Source organism: Portunus trituberculatus, chromosome 5 (genome assembly GCF_017591435.1).
Source record: "Portunus trituberculatus isolate SZX2019 chromosome 5, ASM1759143v1, whole genome shotgun sequence".
NCBI classification, from domain to species: domain Eukaryota; kingdom Metazoa; phylum Arthropoda; class Malacostraca; order Decapoda; family Portunidae; genus Portunus; species Portunus trituberculatus.
The window spans coordinates 2,811,545-2,831,194 of NC_059259.1; the positions used below are offsets into that span (position 1 = coordinate 2,811,545).

General features: G+C 39.0%; 1 protein-coding gene across 1 annotated transcript; it reads left to right on the plus strand.

Annotated features, from left to right (window-relative positions):
* Nucleotides 1-1,005: 1,005 nt before the first annotated feature.
* On the plus strand, nt 1,006-14,696 carry LOC123515970 (endoglucanase E-4-like). Its single transcript, XM_045274929.1, has 10 exons — nt 1,006-1,192; nt 1,739-1,834; nt 2,237-2,419; nt 6,917-6,975; nt 7,507-7,625; nt 8,264-8,429; nt 9,669-9,833; nt 10,759-10,895; nt 13,630-13,735; nt 14,380-14,696. Exons 1-10 carry the CDS (start codon nt 1,021-1,023, stop codon nt 14,485-14,487), a joined length of 1,311 nt encoding a protein of 436 aa, XP_045130864.1. The 5' UTR covers nt 1,006-1,020; the 3' UTR covers nt 14,488-14,696.
* The last annotated feature ends 4,954 nt before the right edge of the window (nt 14,697-19,650 follow it).

Below are 19,650 nucleotides of genomic sequence, written 5' to 3' on the forward strand. Positions count from 1 at the left end.
TCTCGCCTTCACTATGTATATATATATATATATATATATATATATATATATATATATATATATATATATATATATATATATATATATATATATATATATATATATATATATATATATATATATATATATATATATATATATATATATATATATATATATATATATATATATATATATATATATATATATATATATATATATATATATATATATATATATATATATATATATAGAGAGAGAGAGAGAGAGAGAGAGAGAGAGAGAGAGAGAGAGAGAGAGAGAGAGAGGAAATGATGAGACGAAAAGCATTGGATTTCACCTTATTTAATAAAACTGTGTGTGGGATCCCTTTAAACATGTGAAGAGTACTCTGTACATGGGCGGTTAATAACATACTATGATTGCTTCTTTTATGATCTTCTAGGAGTACTGAAAACTAGTATACTATGTACTACCGGCTACGGCTTTAAGCAAACTAAGGTTCAGTTTTTTTAGTTCAAGTAAATAATTTGTTGATTAATCAATATAATTTAGCTTTAGTTTTGACTGCTCTTCTTATTACATTATAAATAAAAAAAGACATTTCATACAGCTTGCCAGAAACACTTTATTCAATAAGAAATATCAAAATTTTACCTAATCCACTGCTGGATCGCGACTTCTAACGCAGTAAGAATACTGTCCAATAATGTATCCTCACTATCTTTCCCTTTTCTATTACGTTCAGGCAGCATACCACCGCCATCTCTGGAGCACGACTTTATTAACAGACCTATGCTGATTAATTCTGTGTTGCTGCTCCATATTGTGATCCTCACAGTTGAATGTTCCTACCTTTTCTGAACAACACTAGTGCTTTCTTCAGAGTGACTACCTTCTTACTGGTAACCTTCCTTCCTTCTCTAAAACTGAGCTCTCACACTTTTACAGAATAAGCTAACAGTATTTTCTTTAATGAACCTTCTTCTGGATTCTCATACCTTTGCTGCATGCTTTTGTTCAGACTATCTGCTTCGACTTATGTACCTCACTTTTGACCACCCATTTCAGGTATTGTGTATGTCTTATCTGTTCTACGAGGCGGAGCGCTCCGGCTATCTTCCGCCCGACCAACGTGTTACCTGGCGCGGCAACTCAGGACTCGGGGACGGCAATGACGTAGGGAGGGACCTGACTGGCGGCTATTATGATGGTGAGAGAGAGAGAGAGAGAGAGAGAGAGAGAGAGAGAGAGAGAGAGAGAGAGCCAGGGGATATTAGGCTCCTTCTTTTCTCTCAAGATTTCTTCATTGTCTTCTTAAATTTGTTTCCCCCTTGGTTTAACTAATGAAAATTATATACTGTAAATGTAATTTTGCAATCAAGTGAGGTAACTGCTGCTAATTTACATATTCATCCAACCAATAAACCGAGTGTAAAACTGAACATAAGTACATCATTTCATATGGTTTTATATGGACTTACATTTATTTAATCTTATTGGTCGCTTTTTACTTTATATCGCCATTTCATTTTATTTATTTTTTCACTTTGAGAAAATACATTAATCTTACCAATGGACCGAGTTTTGAATAGAATAAAGACGTCGTCTTGGACCTATAAACTCACAATTATCTATTTCTTCATTTATTTGTTAATAGTTTCTTTATTCATTCATGCGTTCAATGGTTTTTATACTTTATTTTTTTAAAACAATGTCCAAAATCATGGTTTCATTATTGTTCTCTTTTTAACTGCAGCTGGTGATCATGTAAAGTTCGGGTTTCCAATGGCGTACACCACCACCGTCTTGTCCTGGGGTCTCATTGACTTCACGGAGGGACATATCAAAGCTGGTAAGATTGCTATTACCAATGAGGCGTGTGTGGAAAAAAGAAACTAACATGTGTGTGTGTGTGTGTGTGTGTGTGTGTGTGTGTGAGAGAGAGAGAGAGAGAGAGAGAGAGAGAGAGAGAGAGAGAGAGAGAGAGAGAGAGAGAGAGAGAGAGAGAGAGAGAGAGAGAGAGAGAGAGAGAGACCATATGCTGAAACGCTTTGCTCTCACTACAAATATTTTCAAAAGGTAGAGAGATTATTAAACGGGTTCTCAAGAGTATTTCTCCTGATAATACTGTTGAAATCCTGTTAACCTCAGAATAAACAGTTCCGTTTTCAACTAGAACCTCTTGAAAGTAGGTGAGAAACGAGCAGAAGTGTTCTAGAGTATGATCCTTAGACCCTTCACCTTTTCCCTGCAGGACAGCTAGACTATGGGCGCGCCGCTGTGCGTTGGGCGACTGACTATTTCATTAAGTGCCACACGGCCGAGAGGGAGTTCTATGGCCAGGTTGGGGACGGATACGCGGACCACGGCTTCTGGGGACGCCCTGAAGACATGACCATGTATCGTCCCGCTTTCAAGATCCACCAAGGAGCTCCAGGTACGTTGTCGATCAATATTCACTAGTATTCAAAAGAGTAACGATCTACTAAGAATTGCAAGCAAGTTATTTTATAAGGCACTTCAACGAAGGTTCTTAAACAACATTAGGGTATAGGATGGAAAAATCAATATCGACTACCATCATATATAGTGCATAATTCGCTGATAATAACTGAAAGCAAAGTATTTTATTGGGGATTTCAGGATACGCTCTTGAAGAAAATTAGGACACAGAATGGATGGGAAAGTTCTAGTCTAAATCAGATCATGGTTAAACTCCACTACTCTTTGTCTAGTTCTGTGTTTTCCTATTTTTATGACTTGAATTCTTTCAGTAAGGAGTGCTCAAGGCTCTTATTATACACTTCTTGGCAATTACTGACTCCTTCATTAAGGGCTGGCACATGAGTTCTCTCTCTCTCTCTCTCTCTCTCTCTCTCTCTCTCTCTCTCTCTCTCTCTCCGTTTGCTCCTTAAGCTCTTCTTATTTAAAAAGGAGCGGCTGCCAACATAAATCACCAATATCTGCATCTCACAGAGTGACAAATATTATGTTTAGCAAAATGTCGCTGTAAAAAAAAATTTGGAACGTTACTTTTTAGTATACATTTAGCTTACAAAATTAGTGACTATATAAGTAAAATTGCAAACCACTTCAAGGTAAATTAATTATGTTAGATTCCGATGCATAGCTTTGCAGACATGGTGCGAGATGAACGAAGTACTTGAAAAATTTTATACTTATTGCAAACATATCTTATCTTACAAAATAATGTGATTGTGGAGTGCAGTAAGGAGCACATAAGAAGCATAAGCTTAGGTAAGCAAGAAATTAAAGCTATAGGGTGAAGTTTGGAGGATTAGAACGGTCACTTTTTTTTTTTTTGGAGCAGGATGAATGTAGGCAAACTTCCAGCAAGAAAGAAAGGTAGAAGTCGATAGACATAATTGAAAGAGTAAGGTCAGGCAAGATCGAAGCACGGAACTACAGTTTTTTGAGGAGAGACCCCATTAGGTCCATAAGCCTTCCGAGGGTTTAGGCCAGCGAGGGCATGGAAAAGTCATTACAAAGAACTTTAATTAAAGACATGAAACAGTCAGAGGAAGGAGAGGAAGGGACAAGCCCAGAATCATCCAAGAGTGAGTTGTCAGCAAAGATTTCCATTTTTGGAGATTTCAACGTTCACCACCAGCTTTGGCTTTCCTCTCCCTTCACTGACCATCCTAGTGAACTAGCCTTCAACTTTGCTATTACCCATGACCTAAAGCAACAGGTGCAACACCCTAATCGTATTCCTGACCGTCTTGGAAAACATACCCAACAATCATCTCTGCTGGGCTCCTCTGATCACAATCTCATTTCCGTATCTTGTCCTATTTATCCAATCTCTCCTTAGGATCCCCAAAGCGGAGGTACCTCTGGCGTTTTGCCTTTGCCAGCTGGGGGGGATCTGAGGAGGTATTATGCTGATTTTCCCTGGAATGATTGCTGTTTCCGTATCAGAATCCCATCTTTTTGTGCTGAACGCAGAACAGAGGTGATAGTGTCTAGGATGGAGGCGTACATTCCTCATTCTTTTTCTCAACCTAAATCTTTTAAACCATGGTTTGGCAAAGCCTGTTCTCGAGCTATACATGGTAGACAGGTTGCCACAAAAGATACTTGAGCCCTCCATCTCCTGAATCTCATGCATTTTATATTTCTGCCCGGAATCATGCCAAGTCTGTTCTTCAACTTGCCAAACACTTCTTCATAAAAAGAAAATGTCAAAATCTTTCAAACTCAAACTCCCCTCGTGACTTCTGGCATCTGGCCAAAAACATCTCACTAACTTTATTTCTTCAACTTTCCTTCCTTTATTTCATCCTGATGGCACCACTGCCATCTCTTGTGTCTCTAAAGCTGAACTCTTTCTCTCAAACCTTTGCTAATAACTCCACCTTGGATGATTCTAGGCTTGTCCCTCCCTCTCCTCCTTCTGACTATTTCATGTCTTCAATTAAAATTCTTCGTAATGATGTTTTTCATGCCCTCGCTGGCCTAAACCATCGGAAGGCTTATGGACCTGATGGGGTCCTTCTTATTGTTCTCAAAAACTATGCTTGCGTGCTTGCACCTTGCCTGGCCAAACTCTTTCAACTCTGTCCGTCAATTTTTACCTTTCCTTCTTGCTGGAAGTTTGCCTACATTCAGCCTGTTCCTGAAAATGGTGACCGTTCTAATCCCTTGAACTACCGTCTTTTAGCTTTGATCTCTTGCTTGTATAAAGTTTTTGAATGTATCCTCAATAGAAAGATTCTTAAACTTCCGTCACTTCACAATCTTCTCTCTGATCGCCAGTATGGCTTCCGTCAAGGTCGCTCTACTGATGAACTTCTGCCTCCTTACTTAGTCTTGGTTATCCTCTTTTAAAGATCTCAGTGAATCTTTTGCTGCCGCATTAAACTTATCAAAAGTTTTCGATAGATTCTGGCATAAAGCTTTGATTTCAAAACTGCCCTCCTACGGTTTCCTTTTTCACTGCAACTTTATCTCAAGTTTCCTTTCTGACCATTCTATTGGAGCCGTGGTAGACGGCCACTCTTCTAAATCTATTAACAATGGTGTTCCTCATAGTTCTGTCCTGTCACCCACTCTTTTTCTATTCTTCATTAATGATCTTAACCAAACTTCTTGCCCTATCCACTCCTACGCTGATGATACCACCTTACATCTTTCCACGTCCTTTCAGAGACGACCAATCCTTCAGAAAGTTAACAGATCACACAGGGACGCCAAAGAATACCTGACTTCGGCTCTTTCTAGGATTTCTAATTGAAGCAGATTAAACTTAGTAGTGTTCAATCCTTCGAAAACTCAGTTCCTCCATCTATCAAGTCGTAACAACCTTCCAGACAACTATCCTCTCTTCTTCAATGACACTCAACTATCTCCCTTTTTTATATTGAGTATCCTCGGTCTGTCCTTAAATCATAATCAGCTTCTATGAAGTTAGGCCTTTTGAGGCGTCTCCGCCAGTTTTTTTTTTTTTTTTTTTTTTTTTTCACCCCTCCAACTGCTAACTCTGTACAAGGGTCTTTTGCGCCCCTGTATGGAGTACTCCTCTCATGTTTGGGGGTTTCGGGGTGGAATCAAAAGTTTTTCGTTTCATTAACTCCCCTCCTCTGCCGCAATTTCGCGTCTCTATCTGTCTTTTTTCGCTATTTTCATGCTAATTGTTCTACTGGTCCTGGTAACTGCATGCCTTCCTTCCTCCTGCGGCCTTACTGCAGAAGGATTTCTTCTTCCTGTCACCCCTATTCTGTCCAACTCTCTTACGCAAGAGTTTACTCTCCATCATTCATTCCTTTCTCTGGTAAACTCTGGACCTCCCTACCTGCTTCTGTATTTCCGTCTTCCTGCGACTTGACTTGTTTCAAAGCGGGAGATTTCAAGACATTTGTCCCTTAATTTTGGCAAATTCTCAACTAGTCTTTAAGGGAACCAGCAATTAAACTTGGCCTTTTCTTATAAATAGTTTGTTGCCCTCCTGCATATATATATATATATATATATATATATATATATATATATATATATATATATATATATATATATATATATATATATATATATATATATATATATATATATATATATATATATATATATATATATATATATATATATATATATATATATATATATATACGGCCTGAGACCGGAAATTCCCCACCTCTACAGGAGACATTTAAAATAGACGGTTAGGTCAAGTCATAGCTCATGCCTTATAAAATATGTACGACTTATGATAAATGTTCGAAGTCATGATACATATCTACAATAGCTATGACACATGTTATAACTATAATAAGTGCACCGCCTGTCATATTTGAATATCTTACTAATACTATTATTAAAAAAAATTGTAGCACGAATCGACTCAGAATGAGAAATATAAGATCATAAATATAAATGAAGTAGAATAGACGTAAATTCTGTTGGCAATTTTCTATACACATACAAAAAAAAAAAATCAATGAAGAAAATATGAACAGAGGAAGGAAGGCTTGCTAATATTGTAGCAATACATAATGTATCAAATAAACTAAGTAAATTTGTTATATATATATATATATATATATATATATATATATATATATATATATATATATATATATATATATATATATATATATATATATATATATATATATATATATATATATATATATATATATATATATATATATATATATATATATATATATATATATATATATATATATATATATATATATATATATATATATATATATATATATATATATATATATATATATATATATATATATATATATATATATATATATATATATATATATATATATATATATATATATATATATATATATATATATATATATAAACACGAGATGAAATGAATTGGGGAATGACGATGTTGCTGCTAATGATGACGGAGATAAAGCCAACACTGAACATTTTTGGTCCTTAGGATCTGATTTGGCTGGAGAGACTGCCGCTGCTATGGCCGCCGCGTCAATTGTCTTCAAGGTAAGCTTCTTCCTTACTGCAATGAATAGCTTATTTACACCGGAAATATTGACAGTCTGTACATCTTACACTAGTGAATATCTAGACAAAAAATACCGTTGAATAAAAATTTTTTTCTCTCTCTCTCTCTCTCTCTCTCTCTCTCTCTCTCTCTCTCTCTCTCTCTCTCTCTCTCTCTCTCTCTCTCTCTCTCTCTCTCTCTCTCTATCTATCTATCTATCTATCTCTCCCTACTACTACTACTACTACTACTACTACTACTACTATTTATTTTTTACTAATTTTTATTTATTTATCTATTTTTTTACTTATATATTTATTCATTTATTTATTTTTGTTGTTACTGTTCTAACAAATGTTTTTGTTCCTGTTATTCTTCTCGTTCTTGTTACTGTTGTTATTACTGTTCTTATTGTCCCCTTGATTTTGTTCTTCTGTAAACTTCTGTTTTTGTTTGTATGGATAGTCCGACGCCAGCCATGTGCGCAATAAACTTACCAAACAACAACAACAATTCTCTCTCTCTGACAGAATGTGGACGACGGTTACTCCAGCACTCTGCTAACCCACGCTAGGCAACTCTTTGATTTCGCTGACCAGAATAGGGATTTGTACCATAACTCAATCCCACAAGCAGCAGACTTCTACAGGTGAGAAAAAAAACAAAAAACATGTTCATTCTCTTCTGTCATACTTTGAAGATATTTGTCATAGGTTTCAAGGTCAAGACAGAGGTAGGTTTCAAGACATGTCCCTGACTTTTGGCTAATCACATCCCCGTGATACCCAGGTTCTAGGTGGCTACACCAAAGATACGCTTGGGCCCTAATATGGGCATCACTATAAATAAAACTGCCTGCTCCACTAATGGGCGAAACCTTAACAGCGTTTCCCACATATACTCTTCAAGTATGCCTATAGGCGGTATAGGCTATAATATATATATATATATATATATATATATATATATATATATATATATATATATATATATATATATATATATATACTTATATATAACATCTCTTGACATAACTAGGTATTTTTTTCTATTTATTATGCCTATAAATATATTTACCATTTTTTTTACTCTATAATGACATTTGAAAAGCACTTCTTTCCTTTCTTCTTATTTATTTATTTGTATTTTGAAGCAATCATTCTTTATTTTATCTTTGCTACACATTACGAGAATTTTGCTTACGCTAACTTTATGTCAATTATGCTATTAGAGCCTAATAAGCTTATTGTTTTCATTAATGTTATTTGTCCTATATCTGATGGTTAGGTCGTGGAGTGGCTATGGGGATGAGCTGTGCTGGTCCGCTCTGTGGTTGTACCGCGCCACCAATGAACAGCAATACCTGGATAAGGCCAAACAGTTCTGGGATGAATTCGGCATCGGCAACGTTCCTGGCGAATTCTCCTGGGACAACAAAAACGCCGGAGTCTATGTAAGAGAGAGAGAGAGAGAGAGAGAGAGAGAGAGAGAGAGAGAGAGAGAGAGAGAACGTATATCTGTGTTCTACCTCGTGATCACTTATTCTCCAATATTTTATCGATATATTTTTAGCATCCAGCTTTTGTGCTCATTAATCTAAGTAAGCGTCAATGGACATTTTCTACAAATGCAAACATATGAACATCTCTATAGTAAAACTAAATTGTACTGACCCGTAGGGTGTTGTTTGCCATTCTGTCAGATTGCCAATCAAAACATTCCGCCTGTACTCCTCATGGTTCTTTAATCATAGTATTATCAACAAGTGGCGTTCTAAGAATATTCTGACTATTTCATTAAATAGCAGGTGATTCACATAAGTGTTATATACCAAATCAAATGATGGTATTTCATGGACATGTATGACATGTGGCATAAGAGAACGGGCGACGTTGTCATTCGACCCGAGGCGGGGTTTTACCTGGGAAAGGGGGGTTGGAAGTCAGGTCACCACGCAGGTGCAAATCGACTCGCTTCTCATCTGGCTGCCACGATATAAGGACACCGACGCTTCCCTGTCTTACTGTGTGTTGTATATCCAAACCAAGGAGTTTGTCTACAGAATTAATAGATACTTCTTATAAGAAAAAGCTTGCAAAGACCACTTTTATCCCACAAATCAAGCGAAGAAGAGGGCAGCAGATGCAGTTGGTATATCTGAAGCCACGGTGAAGAGGATTTGTCCCAGTGCAAAAAAAGATATGCACCACAGCACCACAACCTTATCACTCAGCGTTTCTTTTCCCCATTCATTATTACATTGTGTATCTCGAGAGGACACAATAGTAAATATTAGGTAAATCATCAGCCTCACTTTCACTTTTATAACCAGCACCTTCACGGTATTTAATTTACCTATGGCATCTTTGTCGTGGGATCCTATGCATACACAAAAACCCCATCAGATGCGTTTAAGAAATCTGTTTGTGTGTATCTAGCTAACTGTTAATGTGGTACTCTAGTTTTCACTGTTTGAGAAGTAGGCCGAAAGTGTAGCATTATTCATTTTCCATACACGTAAATAGATTCAAGGATAAATAGTGCAATTCAACAGCTCAAATCTTTAATCTCCTATTCCTCATTATTTATTCTTATTTTGATTTATTCATTAATAGCTACTTGCATGTACTGTATCACACAAGCCAACAATACCATGTCTTGTTTATCGCTACATCTGTATACTCTTACGCAGGCTCTCTTCACGATGCTGGACGGGGACGGCAAGTATTCGGGCGCCCTCAACACCTTCCTCAGCAACATCAGAAATAACAACCCGTACACCCCTGGCGGTATGGTATTCATCAGTGAGTGGGGCTCCACAAGGCAGGCAGCTAATGCAGCCTTCATTGCTCTCATGGTGAGAAGGGACCCTAAAAACATTTTTCCAAACTTGTGTCACTTCATGTAAGAGCTTTTGAAAGAAGAGAAGACGCGAACAAAAGTTTCAGAAAATTGTCCAGAGAGAGAGAGAGAGAGAGAGAGAGAGAGAGAGAGAGAGAGAGAGAGAGAGAGAGAGAGAGAGAGAGAGTAAACGTTCAGGCAACTAAAAGTTTATTAGTTGGTATCTAATGAAATTTTTTTTTTTTAGATTTTATGAACATAATTTCGACTTTTTACTTTCATGCACTTTCTATCTATCTATCTATAACTCTTCATATTATCCCCGGTCTATTTTTCTTGGTTCTATTAGTAGCTACAGTTCTAGATAGCCACTAATATTCCAAGCATATTAACATAGAGGTCCAACAAATGTCTGACACATCTACCCTTTTTCCCTACTCCTCGTGAATGATTTTTTTAGCCAAGACTTTTTTTTTTTTTCTATAGTTTCATGTTGATGACTATGGTCCTTATTCAGACACTTTGCTTTTCCACCACGACCGCTTTCAAAGGTTACAGGAATCTTTATCCACTTTCCCAAGGATATTTGATCTGTTAATAATGTAAAAATGTTGTTAATTTGTCACTAGTAGTAGAGCTGAGGTACTGATATGTTTCAAAATATACACTGTCTTCCATTTCTCTTCATTTGTTGGAAAATCATTTCATAAAGAATTTCTTAATTCACTAAGAAAAATCATCAAATGTCTTATTAACTGTGCAGAACACATCTTGTGTGGTTCATTACTTTATTACATATTGTATCTATTGTTATCTTTTACCATTGTTTTCATGCTAACTCCTGATGATAAAGTTAACTGCATGACTTCTCTCCCTGCTTTAGCAATTTAAACTATATTTTATTTCATCATGTTTTATTCCTCAACACTGTATCTGTTTAGGCAAACAAGCTGGGAATCGATTCGGGCACCAACTATGGCTGGGGGAAGGGGCAGATCGATTACATCATTGGCACCTACGGTCGCTCCTTCGTGGTGGGCTACAATAACGGTCCACAGAAGCCTCACCATCGCTCTAGGTGAGTTACGAGAGAGAGAGAGAGAGAGAGAGAGAGAGAGAGAGAGAGAGAGAGAGAGAGAAAGGGTTGATTTTCTTTATTACATTTCCGGATTATGAAACGTTCGCCTTCCTTCAGTTTGTAAGCCTTCACCTGATTGGTAACCAAAAATCCCTAATTTTGGGAGGTCTTCGTCTTCCTTCATCCCACCACCATGGCGTCACCCTGGACCTCACCAGGGGCTATCCCCCGTCCTGGGCGCGTCCTTCTCGCTCTTTGGGACTTCCAGAGGTTGACAGCTATGGGCATGCCAGGTAGTAGTGCTCCATAGTATTGGCAAGTGAAGCGCGTCAAAGGCGACGCTTGGTGAAAGAAGGATCGCCCTCCATTCTGGCAACCTGCCATGACGGACAGTAGCCAAGTAGAAGCAGATGAGTCGAGAAAATGTGGCAACGAACCGAAAGACTCCTATGGCGGCAAATGGTAACATGGAAGGACCTATCGGTATCCCAGTGACGCTACTCAAGCAAGATAGCACCGGAATGGATCCTGGTGGCAAATGGTAACATGGAAGGACCTATCGGTATCCCAGTGACGCTACTCAAGCAAGATAGCACCGGAGTGGATCCTAGCGAGGTAGCTCTGCAGGAAGAGAGAACTCCCATCACCACGATGAGGGAAACGACAGGCTCCATTCATTAGGCAGGCAACTGTGGCATTATGGCATAAACATATATGAGAAGAAATGCAAATGAATTTCACACAGAGACAACGAGCACTCATTAAGGACGAAAAGGATAGGACACATTGAACAATTAAAAAGTAAGAAGGAAGAACAGCGGAAAGAGACTACAGAGCAGGATAAAGTACCGAATAGGTATAATATTAATCACTCTCAACATTCAAAATGAAATACAGTTCACAAAACGTGGAACTAGCGGGGGTCACAAAACCAACGGCAACTCAGGCCAATGCACCGTCAGACTACAGGGATCTGTCAGTGTAAAGAAGTGATGGCGGATGTTATCTGCTCAACGTGTTGCAGCTGTAAAGGAGGCGGTTCAGACTTCCCGGTGGGAGTGAAGCTTATCACAAATGATGGAAGCATCCATTGCTCCTGGCTTGGCACCATGTCAACTGCAAGAAATTGCAAATCAAGGCTATTAAGCAAAGAAGAAACAGACTTTATAAGTCGACGACCAGACGGTAGAAGAGGAGAAATGGGCGGAGCGGGGCCATAAGAAGCCCTAACCAAATGTTATGAAGTGCGGTGAGAGGTAATTTAAATTCTCTCTAGCAGGGATGGGGGCGATAATTTCCGCTGTATGTTGACAACTTTGGTAGGCACATAGCTACCAAGAATGACCCTCATTGCTTTAGTGTGAAAAAGAAAAAAAAAAAGAAAAAAAAAAAACTACAGGTTCCAAAAGCAGACCGAGGAAGCTGAATCGAGGCAGGAGAGAGAGAGAGAGAGAGAGAGAGAGAGAGAGAGAGAGAGAGAGAGAGAGAGAGAGAGAGAGAGAGAGAGAGAGAGAATCAAGATACCTCGATCTTAACTGAAATTGTTTTATGATTTGAAGCTATGTAATTGTGATTAGCAATTATTTATTACATCTTCATTTCTTTACCACATAAAAACAACTTCTTTTACTGCTAACTCTGCCCTTTGTTAAAATTTAAAACACCGTTATTTTTGCATACAATGAAAAATGGAAGGCAAGTTATTTATTCTAGGTTATAAAGGCTGCTGGTGAGGAAATAATAAAAAAAAAAGATAAAAAACAAATTTGAGCTGTCTGACGTGATTAAGGAAAAAAATAATTGGATAGGAATATACTTGTAATGTTTTGTATGGTACATACCCATTAAGATGGTTGTGGTGGTAGGTGGTGTAACAACTACTGCAGTAAGATCATAGAATAAAATTGTACAGGATAAATAATCTGAACTGCCAGGAACCACACATTCATGTCCAAGGCTGGCTGGATTAAGACTATTTCAGATTGTGGCGCCCTCATGGCTGGCGACAAGTTATGAGTGGGGTTCTTGTTCCCACTGGAAGGTGATGAGGCCAGCATTGTTTAACCTCACTGTCCCCTAGGTCAGATCCCAGATAGGCCGCGCCATGGAGTGGAATGGAATGGAATATGGAAAAAAAGAAACGGTGCTGCGTCTCCCACACCAGCATAGGAGACTAGTAGTGGTAGCGGTGGCGTAGTGAATAAGGTGATGAGCGTGGGATCATGGCAGACGTCCACGCGTAGATTCGAATCCCACCATGTATCACCTTGATACTTTGCCATTTGTCGAGTGGTTTAAAAGTTACCTACATATTACCAAGATACCCAGGTTCTAGGTGGTTACAACAATGATGCACTTGGGTGGTGACATGGGCCCTAATATGGGTACCACTATAAATAAAATTGCCTGCGCCTCTAATGGGTGGAAGCTGAACAGCGCTTCCCATACTCTTCAAACCTACAGGCGAAATAGGGCACAACATAAAAAAAGGAAAGCATTAGCATACCTGTTTATTTAATTTAGTTGCCTTTAAAACACATTTGAATACTTATCACAATGAGTTCGTCATCTTTATAAATATCTATGTTTCTGATCAAGAGAGAAGATGATGAAGGATGTAATGAGAAAGAAATTATATAGCAACAATAACGTTGATAAAAACTTAGCGGGTCCCATTTGCGTCCCCTAAATTATCTTTTACATATAGTGATCTTTTTACCCATGCCTTGCCCAGCTCGTGCCCAAATATGCCCGAGTACTGTGACGGGAACTGGGCTTTGAACCAGGGTGGCCCCAATCCCCAGACGCTGTACGGAGCCCTTGTGGGGGGTCCTAGTCAGGTATGTTATCCGTTTTCATTTCCCTTTACCACTTTCTTAACCTTACTGCTACACCGGTATATTGTTAGTCTTCTGTAGGGATTAATACCTTAGATTTTTTTTCTCATTTTTATTGTTATAGGCTAGTGCCACTCCTACATTGAAAAGAGTATCAATAGAAACGAATCAGAAACTGTGTCCCTATTTTAATTAAATACGCAATGGGTTGCGTATGTTGTTTTTATGGGTAGGATGTAATATTATTTCATAATTTTGCTTCATTACCGTTCTTGCAATATCACTAGTTCAATGTCACATTGTTAAATAAGTGTACGAGCAAAGTATGAAGCATTGTTCTTTGATATTAGCTAATTAAACAGCAATTTTTATCAATTTCTATTCTTCAACTTTCTTCCTTCACCATTCTTTCAACATTAACGGAACACTGGCATATTGTTACACAAGTATGTATATATATATATATATATATATATATATATATATATATATATATATATATATATATATATATATATATATATATATATATATATAAAGCAGTTAGACACACCATCCTTTAATGTTAGTTATTGAATAGTAGATTGTGTTCATTGTTTATAGGAAGTAACATTTCTATTCTACAACGTAGCTCTTCTCTCATTCAGGACGGAAGCTACAACGATGATCGCCATGATTACGTGAAAAACGAGGTTGCATGCGACTATAACGCTGCTTTTACTGCCGCCCTGGCTGCCATCGTGGAGTCCATGTGAGACCAGGCACCATGTTCAGAATCGTTTTTATTCACCACTAACATTATATTAAAAGCATTTGGTTGAAGTTACATGGGCTCTTAAGAACGTTTTATATGATGATAGTTATAGATTGACAATATATCTGTAGCATTAATCGGAGGAGGATTCTTAAGAACCCGGATAATTATCTATGTGGTCTTGAAAGTAGTAAAGATAAGAGAGCAAAACGTTTTTCAATACCTACCTTTCACCAGCTACACTGGTGAGCCATTACCAGCTACACTCGTAAGCCATAGTCTAAATAAGAACGAATTAAGGATTTGTATACCATTGTCTACTCCACATTAGTCCCAGAAAGTTATTTAAGGGCATTGATTTTTTTTTACGGGAACGGATAAAAAATTGATTAATATGAGTCTTTCAATTGAGGCTGCGTCAAAATTCAGACCTAAAGACTAGACTGAGTTTTGAAACATCGACTGGCCTTGAGGAGTCAAATGCAAATCAGATATTTTACGTCTAGTGGAAACAACATCGATACATTTAGCAACAGAAAACTCAAAGCCCCACAGATAGGCCTAATGCTGGATGAAATAAAGGGAATCTTGAATCTGCCCCTCCAAGAACTGTGCGTTTGGTGAGAAATGCCATAACACATAGTCGTAAGGGGTACAGTGAGTATTTTATAGTTTCTAGAGATGCGAATTATAGACAGAATATCATAATCATAATACAAAATAAAATGGGACTAAGAATACTACTCTGCTTTTCTTAGGGGAAAGCTGGACAAGGGCAACATAAAAAAAAAAAAAAAACACTAAGTTGCCAGTTTCTTTGCAGTCCGAGAGAGTTAGCCAAAACAGGCAAAAATGTCTTGAAACTTCCCTCTTAAATGAAGTCAAGAAAGATGGATATACAGAAGCAGATAAGGAGTTCCAGAGTTTACCAGATAAAAGTATGGAGGATTGAGAGTACTGGTTAACTCTTGCATTAGAGAGTTGGACAGAGTAAGAGCGGGAGGAAGAAGAAAGCCATGTGCTGTGAGGCTGCAGGAAGAGGGTAAGTATGCATGCAAAGAGTACTCCATATATGGGCGGATGAGGCCTATGTACAGAATAAGCAGTTGAGGGGAGGGGAGAGAAAAAATGGCGGAGACGCCTCAAAACATCTAACTTCATAGAAGCTATTTTAGCAAGAGATTAGATGTGAAGTTTCTAGTTTAGATTTTGCGTAAAGAACAGACCGTGGATATTCAGTGTAGAAGAAAAGGACAGCTGAGTGTGTATGAGGGAACAGTTGTCTGCAAAGGTTGTGTCGAGTTAATAGATGGAGGAATTGAGTTTTTGAGGCACTGGACACTACTATTTTTTTTTTTTCTGCCCCAATAAGAAATATTATAGAGGAAGTGAAAAAGTATACAATGGTATCATCAACATAGGAATCATTAGAGCATGAAATTTGATTTAGAAGATCATTAATGAATAAAAAGGAAGACAGTGGGTGAGAGGATAGAACACTGAGGATCACCACTGTTAATAGATCTAGGAGAACGAGAACGGTGGCCGTCTACCACAAGAGTAATAGAACGGTCGGAGAGGAAACACGAGATAAAGTTGAGAGAAGGATCGAAAGCATATGAGGGTAGTTTTGAGATCAGAGCTTTGTGCCAGACTCTAACAAAAGCTTTTGATATGTGTAAAGCAACAACAAAAGTTTCATCCAAAATAAGATGACAAAGACTCAGTAAGGAGTGGGTGTCGATCTTGCGAGTGAGTGTGAAGAAAGACGAGGATAACGGAAGCGACTTAAAATGTCCACTGGTATATTTGAAGCTCCTCTTAACAGCAGATGACCAGGTTCTAAGGGCAGCCAGGAGTTGTCTGGCTTGGTTAGGCACAGAAGGGCCCTGATCCCTGGATGTGTGAGATAGTGGAATTGATTAAATACTGAAAAACGACACGAGCTAGAAAGAAAGGGACGTGGGTGTGCTGTGATCGTGTCGCAGAGTAGTGTAGTATTCTTGGCCACCGGGAAATGTTTCAAGCGATCTTTGTAGAACTGCGCTTCCTCATTCTTCTGTTGACGTTCTGCGATGGAGAGATGGTCGTAGGCTTCTAATTGAACTGCGTTTACTGCACGGCTCAGGCATTCGAGAACGACGTTGTCTCCTCCCTTGATGTATTGGGCCGATTCAAAGTACTCTGTAATTATGGGCCAATATCGTTGCTGGCGATCGGTCTTAGCTGTGTGGGAGCTGTTGAAAGATAATGTAAGAGGTTTGTGATCAGTTAACAAAGTTACACGACGACCCTCAATCATGTGACAAAAGTGTAGTACAGCCAGATATGCAGCCAAGAGTTCCTTATTGTATGTAAAGTACACCCTCTCCGCTTAACTTCTTAGAAAAAAAGGCTACAGGTACTGAATTGCCATTCACAATCTGATGAAAGGCTGCTCCAGCCGCTTCTTGCGAACAGTCCGTAACAAGCTGGTAGTCTGCACAATGTGGTAAAGGATGGCGAAGAGTACAGGCGTCCTGATTCCTATGTTGTTCTTTAATGTTGTCAAATGACTGCACATGCTGTTGCTCCCATGATAACTCTGACGCCTTAGGATGCTGTCTAACGATCTCACTGAAAGGATGCATAATATCAGAAAAATTAGGGATCATTCTCCTATAAAATCTGACCATTCCCAGAAAGCGGCGTATAGCTGCAGAATTCTTTGCCTGCGAGATGGTGGTGGTCTCATCTATCTTCTCTTCTGGCGCTCGTAGTCCTTCTGCTGTTACGTAATGTCCTAGAAAGCGTAAGCTTTCTTTATTGAAGACACACTTATCCAACGAGATTCTTAAGTTATGATTCAGCAGATTCTGTAAAACCACTTCAAGATCATGAAAATTCTGTTCCTCATTAGGGGATGCAATAAGTATATCAAGATAAATAAATACACACTTTGCGTCACAAAATATGCAATCCACCACTCTTTGGAAAGTACTTTCAGCGTTCTTGACACCCATAGGCATATACAAGTAGTCGTATAGGCCAAATGGGGAGGTAACTGCTGTCTTCTCAACGTCCTCCTGGTTCATGAGGATCTGGTGTTAAGCTCGAAACAAATCTATTTTACTGAAACGAGTCAAACCGTGGAGTTGGTTGGACAAACTCTATATGTGCGGGAAATGATAATGATCGGGCTTGGTGATGGCGTTGAGGGGGGTGTAGTCACCAGTGACGCGCCATTTCCCCGGCTTGCTTTTGGGAACTAGGTGTAAAGAAGACGCCAACGGTGACCTGGAGGGGCGCATGACAACAACAGTAAGAAGTGCGTGGAAAAACTTCCTTGGCGGCCTGCAGCTTATCGTAGGGTAGACGCCTAGGAGAAGCGAAGGAGGGCGCAGAACTTCCTGTATCAATGAAATGAGAGGCAGTAGTGACATAATATTCTTCAGTTTTTACTTGATGTGGTTCCATCACTGACTTGTATCTCTTCGAAAAGTCCTGTATTGTCTTAGGTAGGGAAGATACTTCATTTACAACATAACATGGAACCTGTCTTACTTCACCATGCAATACTAACTGCGCTGTGCCCTCACGTATGCTTCTAGCTTTACAGTCCAATAATAAACCAGTGTGACAAAATCATGTCCTAGAAGTTGTGTGGTAACATCAACGACCACGAACACCATTCGACAAGCTCTTCGTTCAATAAATACTACGGTATGGCACGTCACAAAGTAAAAGTTAATATGACAAATAATAGAATTAACATACCTGTATTCATTTTAATATCCTCCGTATACCGTTAAGCCTAAATAAAGAGTAGACTAGATGTTATATGTATCAACTGGAGCGCCCTTTTCTTCCGCTGTGAATGTATGTATCAGTGGATCATTCTCCACTGACAGCTTCACTTGGCGAGACAAAGTATTCTCTCAGAATGTCAGGAATTAACATGGCTTCTGCTGTAGGCCTAGTACTTCTTGTTGGTGACAGGCTCCACCAACATCTTATCTTAAAGAAATCCTAAAACCTCTCCGGATTATTGACCAAATCTGGGAACAAATATCCAAAGCTCCAAAATTGAGGTGTTCTAGAATGAATGGTATGCACCCATATTCGTTGCCGACGCCTACACCTACGCTTCCTCCGCCACTGTAACACTGCTATATCTGCAAAAATACGTCCGTACTTCCCAAAGGCTGTCTTGGTACACTATATCATCTGATTGATGTGAATCAGCCGGTTGGAACTATGCAGATTCAAAATGACTCGATTCAAATAATTCTTCATGAATTATATCGATTCGATTCATTGGTGTAAACGCAGCCTACAGAACACATTAATGGACCCCACAACTGCCATGGGAACCGGATAAAGAAGAAAACAAAAAAAGGGCACTTACCTCATTTCCTAAGAGAGAGTTGCCTTGGCTGGACCTCCTAGACGTCCGGGTGGCGCTAAAAGGGCAGGGGCGAAGAGGCAGCCTTACACACCCACATAGACGAGGACTTTGTAAGGCGTCTTCGTTCGCGGGAGCTGCTTAGCGATCTCGTCCGTGGATGCAGCCAGTGGCCAGTGGCCGGGAATGAGGAAGAGGCCTGGATGTGACGGGGCTATAAATCTAAAAGATTAATAACATGACTAGGGTGGTATCTGGAGTCACACATATAGCCATCCGCCCGCACCAGAACACCTTAACTGGCTTCATAAGGGATTGGGAAAGAGGCTGAATAATGATGGCAGCCAGGATAAACGCAAAGACTGGATCAGTTGCTTCCTGGTCCTCGCTGTCTCTTGCCGGACTAACTACGGTGCCATATGACCTAAGCTGTTGCGGCGCTTAATGGAATAATTTCCATTAAAAAAAACCAAGGGGAAGAAAAGTCCTGAAGCACGAAAAAGAAATGGATTTTATTCCATTGGGCGCCGCAGCAGCTTAGGTCATATGGTACGGCTAGGATTAACGGGAGAACGCTACATTTCCCATCGGGCAACTACAATAAGTTTGGTAAGGATTCGAACCCGGGCCGGCCTGAAACACGAGAAAGAAAACACAAACCCACTCTTCCCATCCCAAAAAGGACAGGACACAACCCGTAGAACGAACACTTCTGGGGAAGAGAGACAGAGGGGCCAGGGAGGAAACGAGGACTACGTAAGAGCCAACATCTCACCCACA